General features: G+C 42.5%; 1 protein-coding gene across 1 annotated transcript in view; it reads left to right on the top strand.

The window, feature by feature from the left end:
* The window catches only part of VPS13C (vacuolar protein sorting 13 homolog C), a 6,956,796-nt gene that overhangs the window by 4,408,989 nt on the left and 2,534,187 nt on the right, over positions 1-13,620 (top strand). The window contains exon 53 of the mRNA XM_044076309.1: positions 1,853-1,942. Coding sequence (XP_043932244.1) covers positions 1,853-1,942 — 90 coding nt within the window. The remainder of the gene's footprint in view (positions 1-1,852; positions 1,943-13,620) is intronic.

Below are 13,620 nucleotides of genomic sequence, written 5' to 3'. Positions count from 1 at the left end.
AATGTGTATCAGTTTACATTTTAGAGAGCAGTACTTCAGATAGCATTGTTTTTCTCCCATGCTTATCAGTAAAAAGCAATATTGGCAGTGTCCATTCTAGATAAATTATGACAATGTGTTACTGCCTTTTGCAGGCCTCCAGAGGCATACAAGGATAAAGCCGTGACCATGTCTTAGGTGATCAGTGTTCAGTTAGAGGCTTGGTCATTTGATAGAGTTGGCCAAGGAGGATGTGAGTGAGCAGCCTCTGCAGGCTTGTCCATCCTGGGTGGAGAGAGGCAACAGTAGCTTGTTACTTGCATGGCACCTAATGGAAGCACTGGGTGTTACACCCATGGAAACACAAGCCTGTGAGCATGCACTGCCATGGTGCAAATGCACATAAGTTTTAGGAGTCAGAATATGGAGGTATGTTCCTTGTGGCAGATAGCATGCAGTGGAGCTCAGAACACTAGGAGGGATGAAGAATGCTACATCGGGAGATGGATCTGTTATTTGCCATAATCTGCATGCTATCACCCGACTTTCGCCTCTGTAAGTCTGATGGGCTGAATGGGATGATGAGGTTACCAGGGCAGGAATGAATGGACTGTTGTTTCTTGTCTGGCCCAGGAAAACATGGCTACCACCCACACGGAATGAACATGCTGACTGGGTACAGGTGGCGGAGCCACCAGGTGGGATCCTGAAGGGAAATAAATATGTGCTGCTGCCTTTTATCTGCAGAAACTTTTTTTTTGTTTGCTGATGCATAAAAAGTAACAGTTGTTATTAAAGTTGGCTTCAAACTAATAGCGCTAGATCTAAGAACTTAATCCTATAAATTTTCAGATTTTGCATTTCCTTAGTGATTTAGGCATAATTATTACGTTCACTGGTGCTTTGACAACAGACTTTGAGTGCATTTTGTTATCAGTTCTTGGGCCTTTTAATTGGCCACAGTGCTGAGGGTGGAGCTAGCAATCAAGAAATTAATAGCACCCCCTTTGTGGAGGGACATTGCGGGTGTGGCCCACAGAAGGAGTGTCCTTTAGTAGGTGCCAGGAACTAGCCCCTGGCACTTTGTGTACAAACATGGTAACTGAGTGACAGCCCATTAAATAGCTGACATGGGTACATGAGGGGTTGTGCCTGTAAGTCTGATGGGCTGAATGGGATGATGAGGTTACCAGGGCAGGAATGAATGGACTGTTGTTTCTTGTCTGGCCCAGGAAAACATGGCTACCACCCACACGGAATGAACATGCTGACTGGGTACATGGGTACATGAGGGGTTGGGAGGGTGGCCTAATGGTTAAAGTGTTTGCCTTACAAACACAAGGTGCAGGGTTTGAGTCTCACAAGGGATAATTGGCTAGGCTTAAAATGGCTCGCAAGGGCAGTTAGCTTAGTACTAATCTACTAATCTATGAACCTAAGTGAACCTCATTTTGAATGTGTTATACTCAGTAATTCTCAGAGTGAGTGAATTTGGGCAACTGTTAAAAAAACAATTCTGTTGGTAAAGTGATGTCAGCCGAAGAGGTTACCAAAACCCTGCCCGTCTCCCATCGTCCAGTCAAATACATTGATTGCTGTCTTTGCCCAGAGAAAACTTCATCCCACTAAATTATGTGGGGCTACATAACTGGAGGATGAGGAGGAAGAGACAAAAGAGCTGGCAGAGGATCAGGGTCTGAAGTCACCCGAGGAGCAACATGACCAAAAATATGTTTGAAAGGTTTTGTTGAAGTGCTTAAGATTAATCTTGAAAGGAAGTATAAATATTAAAATCACTAGTCATAGGCCAAAACAGGCTATCACTACAGAATTATTCTGATTATGGTGTACATTTTTTTTTCTTTTTCTATAGGTATTGCAGCCATGTTCATTGACTTTAGAGGCCAGAATTTCATCAGGAGAACAAAATATAGTCATCAGGATTCCAGATCTTGTAGTAAAGGTCAGTGTTTGATGGCAGTTGTATTACATTTGATGAGATAACACCGAGTTTTCTTTGAGTGTTCATGGAACAATGTATATTTATTTATGTTTAACTCTCTTCCCTTATTGCTGACTTAATCTCTCTCATCACAAACCTCTGTGCCCCTACCTTCAACCACCGATCACTTAATTTCCTCATTGTTGATCCTATCAAAACCCCTGCAGTTTTTCCTAGCAGCCATCTTTGGAGGACTGAGTCAGAGGTCTTGGCGAATCCATGTAGCTCAATTTACTGGTAGCCCCTTGTTGAATTGGCTTGTTTTTATTTTTCATTCTTTGTTAACTGGATAAGTGAGCTGATCTGAGGATGCTTATTAGCTTTGCCCCTGGGCCAGAGGCAACAACAGTTTAAGTAAAGGTGGTACATTTGAATAAGAGCATGAAAAATATACAGATACAAGTTGCATTACAGCCAAAATACTTTCTGTGCAAGTACTCAGAATATAAAATAAGAATACAAAAAATAGTTTGAGAGTACATATTGAGGACTTTCCTACTAAAGACCTTCCTTAAGTTATACATCTGTATTTGTAATATTGTGTTTATTTATTTGTCCCATTAAAGAAAACTGAAACACTAGTAGTAGTAATTCTATTGTTTAATAGAATTTTGAAGCTGGATTAGACATTTTCAGCGGAGATCAGTGGATGTTGAAAATGTAACCATTATCTGAAGTGTATATGCATTTACATTTGTCCCTCAGTCACCCCATTCTGTTTTTAGCTGAAAGTTGGAAGGTTTTTGATGTTTATAATGTCATACAGAAGGGTATTGTAGGTAGCCAACATTATTTTTGAGAAGCCCATTTTACCTTGTGAGTGAGTAGAAGTTTAAGAAGGCGGTGTGTGCGTAGCTTGATTAAAAGATGTAGGGAATTAAGACAGAACCATAAAAAGAGCCTTATACTCAGCAGTGGCAGTGTCTAAAATACAGGAGTATGGTCCCTTGAATTATGTTGTTGAGCTGATTTCCTTAAATAACTTACTAATGAAGTGAGCATATATGTTGAGTTTGGTTTAGTCAAGCACTATTATCATCAAGGGCAGTTCTTGTACAAAGAGGCTCATTACTGAGTAGTGGGCTAAGTACCCTGAGAGGCCATTTTTAGCCTATCCAGTTAGTATCAAAACTTGTATCTTGGGCTCATGAGGTAAAGACCTTAACCAATTATCCCTGTGATCTGAGAAAATTGTTGCTTGAGATTGCTCTGCTGATGGCCTTTATTTTTCTGAAACTTTAGCTAAAATGAAAGTTTTTTTCAGTGGGATTAGAATGAAATGCCTTTTGCCCAGCAAATGTATTATGATTTGTTACATTTGGATATTCTTAAGTTTGCAGCTGTTTTGCTGTTTTATCTGCTTTACAGAGTGTTTTTCAAATAAATTTAAGTTTACCTGACAGTCAGCTTCTTGCCCGTCTAAGAGCTTACACAGGGTATCCTAGACTCAAAAATAGTTATATAAGCTTAAGGCAGACCCTGCACCCGATTTCCCTATTCAGAACTGCCTCAGCTTGATAAATTACTAATGTTAATCCCATTCCCTCTGGCAAAGAGGGAAAGCTTTTGACAAATTTGGGAAGAAAGTTTATTCTTCTGCTATTTTAAAAATTTTACATTTTAAACTGCCAGGCTCACAAGTTAAAGTTTTTGCTACCATCTTTTTAGACATCATGTAAAAGTTAACTGTTAACCTTTTTCTTCTAATGTAAAAGATCCTTTGGATGCCTCTCTACTCTCTGCTTCGCATATAATTATGCCATAAGGTGGTCTTATGTCACTGCTGGTAATAGCACACGGGCTGCTGCTTCTGGGTCAGTCAGGAGAAGATTTACTTGAATGTGTTCTCAAAATCTTTCTGAAGATGTTAAAACAGATTTTGAATTCTACCCTGGGGGATGAAGTTTTGTCTGGCCCTTCTGCAGCTGAGGTGTTTAAAAGATTTGATGAGAGGAGAAAGCTTATTCAAGGGGTGATCCAAATCTTCCAACATTCATTTTTAAGTAAGGGTATCTTCTAAATCCTAAATGCAGGCAGAAAATAGTGTTAGGAGCCTTAGTGAACTTGGTCACTAGGGAAAAACAAAACTCTCTAGCTAGTCGCTATGCATTTCACTGGAGGGGCTCGGGTGAATCCTGGCCGTCTAAGGTTCCTCTCTTGTCTCTAGTGTTCCTCGGGATTACCTCTGTATTCTTAATATTGTTCATGGTAAAACTACACTTAAAAGATGCTTGCTATGATATTCCTGTTGGCAAGCATTTAGTCTTCTCTTAATGTGAGCCAGATACAGAAAATCTTGTAATTTCTCTCTCTTATCCTTTGGACTAACTGCTGCTGCAAGTGTTTGGCTCAAGTAATTCTTGCAGACTTCAAAACATTCACATTTTTGATATGAGGATGATTGTTTTACATCTGAAGAGTCTTTTTCCAGTTGCCAAGAGTTCTTAGCAAATATTGATATTCTTCTACATAGTCTGCATTTCCAAGTGAAATTTCAGAAATCTTCTCTCATTCCTCCTCACAAAATTGATTTCCTGGGATAACTTTTAGATTCTTCCCTGGGAAGAGCCTTTTTTCCTACAGATTAAGTAGAGATATTCCAAAAGATGTCTTTCCATATTACTGTTGCATTATTCCTAACAGAAGAGATCCCCTGCCAAGGATACCCCAACATCTGGCTGTATAACAAAGCCTTTAATACTTAGAGGCACCATACATCAGACATATACTTTCCACGGAAGGCATAGGGCATAAATGTGATGTGATGCGCACACACAGAACTTAATTGCCATTCTGAATGCCATCATTGAATGTCAGTGTCATCGCCTTTCTTCTGTGATGGTTACCAAGCTGTTTTTCAGATAAGTGCCCCTTTGGGGTTCATCTTTCTTTTTTATTTAGTGTTTGTTGGTTTCATGTCATCTAGAAAAGGAAAATATCAATATGGTAGGCAGATTCCCTATAAAGGCCATCATGACCAGTGTCACTTCTGTTTGGGTGCTTCCCGCAACCATATGCAGTATTCTAACTGCCAAGCATTTGTCAATAAGACCCCACAGAGTTGTCTGTCCCCCTTATCTATTTACCTTGAAAACCAGCATCTTAAGTTGTTGGCTCAAGGTGTTGTCATGGAGTCTTCCCATCGAGGGTCAGCCTTCAGCCAAGAAGGCCAAAAAACTTAGGTCTAATATGGCTGATGTCCAGCCTCACCCTGATGGTTCTCTTAAGGCTAATGAGAGCTGGAAGGATTGTCTGGTAGTTGCTTTGGATTCCTGTGCCATGACCCCATTGTAGGCCAACATGGCTCACACTTCTTGCACATCCTTGTAGGCTTAACAAATGTCTGTTCTGGACGTTGAGGGAAAACCTCAGCTGATTATATCTGGGGGACTGAGGGGGATTCAACAAATCTTAGTGAGGGAGGAAATCCCTACTACGTTTTAGTGTCACCAAGGTTCTGATCCTCCCAGGGTTATTTGAGCCGAAGTCCTACAGAAGAAGAAACAGAAACCAAGCATATTTCCCCTGCAGTCAAGGATCCCCAGAAAGAATGTCAGGACTGTGCTTTGTCTGTACTCATACAAGGTTGATAAGACTTGGAACTCCTTACCTGTATCTATCAGGTCAGTAGCCTCCCTCCCATCTTTCAAAAGCACTCTGAAAGACTTTGTCTAAAATCTGGCTCTGTTCTTGCTCAAAACCAGGATAAACTACATCCCTAAATGTGAACAAGTACCTTTTCATTCCTTACTCTCCCTTCTTCATTTACTTCCTTACTTCTATCAAATTCTCTTGCCTTACTTTCACTGTTAATATACCATAAGCCTGTTTTTCCCTCACTTCATATTGCATTTCCTGTTTGTTTTACTTCTATCAAATTCTCTTGCTTGACTTTCACTGTTAATATAACATAAGCCTGTTTTTTCCATCACTTCATATTGCATTTCCTGTTTGTATTGGAGTAACTACCTTTAGTAAGCTGCGGTGGTGCAGCGGTAGCATTGTCACCTCACAGCAAGAGGTTCTCCCATTCGATTCTCAGCTGGAGCACCTTCTGTGTAGAGTCTGCATGTCCTCCCCGTGGTTGAGTGGCATTCTAAAGGCATATGTGAATGGGCATGCCTTCATTGAAGGTTGGGCATCGAGCTGGTGCCTCGGCACCGTAAAAATCTACTGCAAATCATTAGCGGACCAGAGTTCCGCTGTGGCGACCCCTAACCGGGAAAAACCGAAAGAACATTATTGGAGCAACTACCTTTAATTTCTCTACAAACTGTCTAAAATTTCTCTATTAAATGATTATCACGTAACTTGTATTGATTCTTAACCAATGTGTTATATTATATTATGTTTAATTTGTTGTAATTATTTATTTATTTATTGTATTTATTTTATTTTACATTTGTTGACCGGGCTAGTCTAACTGGATACATGTCCATTTTCAGTAGAGGCCCGGGGAGATAAGCTTCTTGCAAAAAATAACAAAAAAACATTTTTACATACAATTGTGTTACAGGTTAATACAGAAATTATCATAGAGGTCTAAATACCTCCCATTTCAAAATTCAGGTACAATACTAAAAATACAGGTCTAATAATATACTATAGTCTGGGAGATAAGGTCTGGGATAAGAGGAAATCATACATTTATGTTTACAAAGAACATTAGAAGTTAACCCAGAAAAAATCAAAGAGGATAGAAATACTTCACAGTGCCAAAGGCAAGTACAATGCAAAAATAACAGAGAGGGCAGAAATACTGTGCAGTGCAGTAGGCAGGTACAGTGCAAATTACAGGTAGAATACAGAAAGTAACAATAATAATCTTTTCAGGCTTGTTGGCTGTTGATGAAGCACCCACCAAGAGGAGAAAACGCTGAGAGAAGAAGGGAGCCACTTTTGAGATTTTAAGTATTTTTTCTCTGTTTATTTGCTAAGTTTTTCTGCATAGCTGCCTAGTTTGAGCATTTTCTGGCTTGTTAAACTTGATTTCTGCATTAGTAGCTGTATTTAGAGCACATCCAAAAGTTGTTTACTGAATTTCCTGTTTGCACTTAATTTTAAATCGTTTTTTTTTCTCAAAACTTGCATATTTTATGTCCTTGACCTAGCACTCTTGTGTGGGGTCATTTACTGCACTGTTATAACTTGATATTACCTGTGAACCTCTGCTATCTCTGAAAAAACAAAAACAAAAAAAATCTTGCTTTTTTCCCACTTTTCTGAGATTTAAAAAAGTTCAGTTACAGGCTTGCTGTTTCCTGAACTGTTTGTAAGTTTCTGTGAGGCCATTTTTGCTTGGGCTAAAGGAAAGTCTCTCTGTTGATCAGTGGCAGTGAATAACATTGAGCAGCCTTCCCTGCCCCCCGTAGGAGTGGTTACTGACTTGAAACTAGTTTTATTGTCCGTTTTGGGTCTATTCCTGCTTCTTTCCAGCCCCTGCTATCAAGCATGCCTCAACGTGCTTTAGCGCTATTTAGCGCGGAGTTGCCACTAGAGCAGCATCGGGCAGCGCCGGTTTAAGAAGGTTAAACTTTTTCTGGCTCCATAAAGTCTGTTCTTCAATTTTTTCCCTTAGAACTGCTCTGTTAGGAACCTAAACAGTTTACACCTTCACTAAAAAGCACAGCACTTGTTCCAAATTGCTTTTTCTTCTCAAAAAGTTCAGCACTTGTCTTAAAAGCATATCCCTTGTCTTATAAGCATTTTCTTTGCAGGTCAAGCACTCCTATATTATACAAATCCCTCACTTGCAAACCCCCCCAGGAGTGCCCACTTCCCTGCTAAGCCCTCTACTTTTCTGTCTCATACCAACTCATAATTCTTTCTAGCATGTTGAAGGGTCAGATGCTGGCGTCCTCTCCTGCCCAGTTGGTGAATCTGGGAATTCTGAGGCAATGTTACAATTGCCTCATGTACACGGACAACCCTCTCCTCCTCCCACATAACACTAACACTTGCGAGAGATGCAGCTATTTAGCCAAACTGGAGGCTGAGCTCTCTCAACTCAGGACTGGCAAGACCAGGCAGGAGGAGAAGGCAACTACACACACCACAATACAAGTCTCACATAACTCAACCACACCACTGAATCAAACACATAATCACACTAAGACATACTCGGAGGCTCTGAGTAAAAATTTACCTAAACAGCAAAGGCCTCCAAAGCAGACACCCAAGCAACTGCAAACTCAAGACACCACACAACACATAAAAAACAAAATCAGTGTGCAAAGCAGTCACTGCCCTTAAGGCCAAATACAACACCAAACATACTTGTCATAGGTGACTCCATAGTCAGACACACTGACGTCCCACTCACCAGGCTGAACAAGGAGAAGGTCACGGTAAGCTGCCTATCGGGCGCTAGAATCCGCCACATAACACAAGCACTCAGGTCACTCCACGGCAAGTACAAGTATGACACAGTCATTGTCCATGCTGGTGTGAACAACCTGAGACGTACCTCCCTGGACTACATGAAAAGAGACATAGAGGAGCTCTCTGATTATGTAGCCCAGGCAGGTATGACCCTGACCCTGAGCAGTATCCTTCCTTCACCACGAATGATGCCACAATATAGTGACAAGATGATCAGCTTTAACAATTGGCATAATTTCTGGTGTCATTCAAAGGGGATCCAGTGTCTGTCTGCTTGGGATGACATGCTTGACAAGCTACGCTGCTTCGCAAGGGACGGCTTGCACCTGTCACCCCTAGGATTCCAGATATTGGCTAAGGCTCTTGCCACCCCCATAGTGCCTTTTTTAGGCAGGGCTCAAATTCTAAACCTACCACCCTAGAAAACAAAAATGGGAAGAAACTGAGGGTAATGCTGCTCAATGCCAGAAGTCTAAATCTCAAAATGCACGCACTCCGAGGCCCTTCTCAGTATGGAGAACATCGATGTCTGTGCTGTGACTGAAACCTGGTTCAAGGCTCCTGAGAGCACCACGGCACTATCAGGTTTTACCTCATATCATGCGTTCCGGCCCCAAAACCCGGACCATACCACAAAAGGAGGGGGTGTATCCATATTCATCAAGGATACCCACACCTCCAGGTTGGTGGCTACACATGAAGCATCAGAAACTATCCAGGTGCAGTTAACCATAGGCAAAACTGCTCTACAATTTGTAGCATGCTGCAGGCCACCCTCTCAAACTCAGGAAACCCACACAGCCTTCCTGAAGACACTGGAGGGTATAAATGTATCACCAAACACCATCATATTGGGTGACTTCAACTACCCGAATATAGACTGGGAACATTACTCAAGCCCCATCTTTCTAGCCCAAAGGTTCCTGGAGTTCATAAATTCAAATGCCATGGAACAACTAGTCACCGTCCCCACAAGAGGAGAAAATATACTAGATCTCATCATCACAAACATGGGGACAAAATGCTCCACACCGAAGTATATCCTCTTTGGTGAGATCAGATCATAAACTAATCTCACTAGAAATCCACATCCCGCCCCCACCCCAAACAAAAAAGACCACAGTGAAGAACTTCTCTGAAGCAAACTTCACACTACTCAAGACAGGTGTGGTATCCTTCAAGGCCCCCGAGCCAATGGAAACCACAACCCAATCTACGGAAGCCCTTACAAATGCCTTCTATGAACACCTTCAGGACTGCATGGATCAGGCAATTCCAAATAAAACCAAGACTCTTTCCACCAAGGGCAAACGTCCAGTCTGGTGGACCCCAGCCATAAACAAACTTTACAATAAGAGGAGAAAGCTATTACATGATAGAGCAAAATCCCAAAAAGGGAAGGCATCTTTGATCAGTACTAGCAAGAAACTACGATCCCTCATAAAATCATCCAAGGCAAACTTTGAGAAAAAAATTGCCATAGATTCAAAAGACAATCATAAGGCCTTCTTCAGCTATGTCAGAAACCTGGGTGGAAACTCCCAGATATGCTCAGAATTAGTCCATAATGATACAAAAATCACTGAACCCACAGACATTGCCAACATACTGGCAGACAGGTTCAGCGCAAACTTCATCCCCCTCTCCCCCCCAAAAGGAGAGATAACTATCCCAACAGAGTGTAGCCTCCCAGACATCTCAAATGCGCAGGTGAAAGCTGCTCTCTCTAAAGCTAAAAACACAGCATCAATGGGACCAGATGGTGTCCCCGGCTGTGTGCTACATGAACTCAATGAAGAACTAAACCCGCACATAAGGCAGCTGTTTAATTTTAGCCTTACCACAGGACATGTGCCCAAGGAGTGGCGTACGGCAACTGTGGTCCCACTCCACAAAGGCGGTGCCTCTACGGACCCTGGTAATTACCGCCCCATAAGCTTAACAAGCCTGGTCTGCAAAGCTATGGAGAGGATCATAATGGAACTCATAAACAAGGACATAGGGGACTTGCAGACCTTGGACCCAACCCAGTTTGGCTTTGTCAAGGGAAGATCTTGCCTTTTGAACTTGGTCGACTTCTTCGAAACAGTTACCAAGGCCATTGATGAGGGAAAGGCAGTCCATACAGCCTACCTTGACCTTGCAAAAGCTTTCGACACAATACCCCACTTGGGTATCATAGAGAAACTTACCAGCTTAAATGTAAACCCATATGTCACAAGATGGGTTGCAAACTGGCTAAAGGACAGAACCCACAGGGTTAGAGTTGCTGGAGCCATGTCAGACTCCAAGCCGGTTACAAGTGATGTCCCACAGGGCTCGGTCCTTGGCCCCCTATTGTTCGGCATCTGCTTCTCAGAAGTACAGGCAAACATAGGAGGACTATGGCTGACAAAGTTTGCGGATGACTGCAAACTGGGTGCCATAATGGATAGTACATCGGACACAGACATCCTTCAGAGGGGTCTCATGGAAACTGATAGCTGGTGCCAGAGCCATGGCCTGAAGTTAAACGCAAAAAAGTGTATAGTCATACCCTTCGGGAAAAACAAGGTAACCCCAAGCTACCATATAGGTGGCAACCCACTAAGCACAGAAGAGGTTATCAGGGACCTGGGTACCCAGGTTGACAGTGACCTCTCATTTGACACTCACGTTGCTAAAGTGGTTCGAAAGACCTTCTACATTGCCCATCTGATCATGAAGGGATTCACATCCAGATCAAGTGAGGTCATTGTTCCCCTGTACTCTTCACTTATCAGACCAATGATCGGGTACAATGCCCCATTCGGGATGTATCTCACCCGACACCTGCAGCAATTGGAGAGACCCCAAAAGTTCCTCACCAAAAGGATAAAGGGTCTCCAAAACCTGTCATATACTGCCAGACTGAAGAAACTCCAACTCTATTCAGTTGCATACCGCCTGCTCAGAGGTGACCTGTGCCTGACATACAAGGCCATGACCAACCCGGAATTAATGGACATGCTCCACCTCAAAAAATCCAAATCCACCAGAACCACTAGAGCAAGTGACTTAAACCTTAGCACGGATATAAATAGGACGTGCTGGAGGGATAGATTTATCACCCAGAGACTCCCCATGCTGTGGAATAAAATCCCGGTCCATGTGAGGCAGAGCACCTCGCTGGCTCTGTTCAAGAGAAATCTTGACCGGTGGATGGGAGATCGTAGGTTTACCCCGGGAATCATCTCTGTGTCACTGCTGGACAGAGGCACAACAAACTAATGGGCACATTATTTCTAACATAAGGGGTGGCGTAAGCCACATAACTTTGGGCTAGGCTTATAAATGCCTTAGGGCAGATAGCCTAGTATAAACCTATGAACCTATAAAAGAGGCATATTGTATAATTATATAAATAGAGTTGTCACGCTATGAGTAAGCCTAGGGGATGAAAAGAAGGGTAAGGAATAGGAAAAAGGTAATGTGGCAAGTAAGGAAAGTAGAACTAGTTGTAGGGAAGTAGTGGGTAGGCAGTGCCTGTTATGAGTAGAAAAATGATTAGTCAGGTTTAGTACAGGGGCGTAGCCAATGTGGTGTTAGGAAAAGTTTCAGTCTGTTTTTGAAAAGAGATGTGGAGGAAACTGAGGAAAGTTCACTGGAGAGAAGGTTCCAGGATTTTCCAACAGTATTACTGAAAAGAGAGTTCCCAGCCCTGTTATTAGATTTAGAGGTGTTTACAAGAAGTTTGTGTGATGAGCGCAAGGATTTCAGATTCTTATAGGGAATGATGAGGGTAGTTAGTATAGGAGTACTGGAAGGTTGGTAAGAGTCTTATGGGCAATTGTTAGTTGGTGGAATTTAAGCAGATTCTGAATTTCTAGCCATTCAAGCTGTTTAAGATTATAGCAGTGGTGGGTTTTGAATGGGCTGCCAGTAGCAAACCTGGCAATGTTATCGTAGGAGATGTCCAGTTTGGTGAGGTTATTTTTAGATAAATTAGTAAATATGGGTGAGGCATAGAGGAGTGTAGAGATTAGATGAGTATAAGCAATAGTTATTCTGACTGTTGGTGAAAGGAAGGGTTTGACTCTGTAGAGAGAGCCTAGTTTTTTTTAACGGTTTTTATAGTATTGTTGATGTGGGTGTCAAAGTTAAGATTGTTGTCTATGGTAATACCAAGTAGTTTGGTAGTTGGGTCAGGTGATATGGGAGTACCATTAGTGGATGTAACTGAGAAATCTATTGGGACGGTCTTACGAGTAGGATTGAAAAGGAGGAGTTTAGTTTTTTTGGGGTTCAGCAGAAGGCAATGTTGTGTAAACCACTGATGATCATCGTGTTTCACTGCTGCAGTCATTACACTTGGGTTATCCTGCCGTCAGGAGGTCCTACAGTCGGCCAGAGTTCCAAAGTCTTGGTCCGGCGTCGGTTGCTGTCGCTTCTTCCCTGACGTCAGTGTGCCAGGGGTGTATAAGATGCAGCCGACACCATTTTCTTCAGTCTTTCTTGCCGCGTGGTGCCCGAAGCAAAAGCAGTTCGCAAGTGCCGGTCGGCTGACACTTGAGATTTCAAATTTGATTTCAGATCCGAAGTCTTCAGTAAAGCTAAGTACCCCGTAGGGGAAACGTTTTCTTGCTCAGACCGATGTCAGAAAAAGTTAATAACTGTATTTGTTGTGGGAAGCAAATACCTCATAAGGATTTTACTGTATTCCGTGCCTAGGCCCAGATCACTACGTCACTAGTTGTCACTTTTGTGCTAGATTTAACAAACACACTATTAAACGTCAGTTTGATTTTGCACGCCATTATTTTGGCCGAAGGTTTAATTATACCATGCCGTCGGAACAACCGACGACCGCAATTCACAAAAAACGCAAAGATAAGGATAAGGACAGGCATCCAAGGCCCAAAACTGACGACAAAGCCTCTTCTAGGCCAGTTGCCGGTTCTCAGTGAGGCGCTTTCGCAGCCCCTGACACCCGCTACCTCAGAGCCACAGGCCACAACCGACTCCCATGTGGAGCTACCTAGGCCTCTGGATAGTCAAGGTGTTGGGCCTATGGAGACTAACCCTTCAGATGGGTCTGGAGCCGCTGAGAAGGCTTCGGCTTCTGAGGGTGTTTTCAAACCTACTCAACTTACCATTGCATCTACAGCCAAGTCTAAAGCAACTTTAAAGACAAAGAAGCAAGTACAGCATTCACCTGGACAGGCCTCCATGCCGAAAAAGCAGATGCTCAAAATGGCCGAAGACTTAATTACTCTGATCCGGGATACTCATCCCTCTCC

This window comes from Protopterus annectens, chromosome 7.part0 (genome assembly GCF_019279795.1).
Source record: "Protopterus annectens isolate FY-2018-M chromosome 7.part0, PAN1.0, whole genome shotgun sequence".
Taxonomy (NCBI): Eukaryota; Metazoa; Chordata; order Ceratodontiformes; family Protopteridae; genus Protopterus; species Protopterus annectens.
The sequence above is the reverse complement of the archived record's forward strand: the minus strand, read 5'-3'. Positions and strand labels throughout refer to the sequence as shown.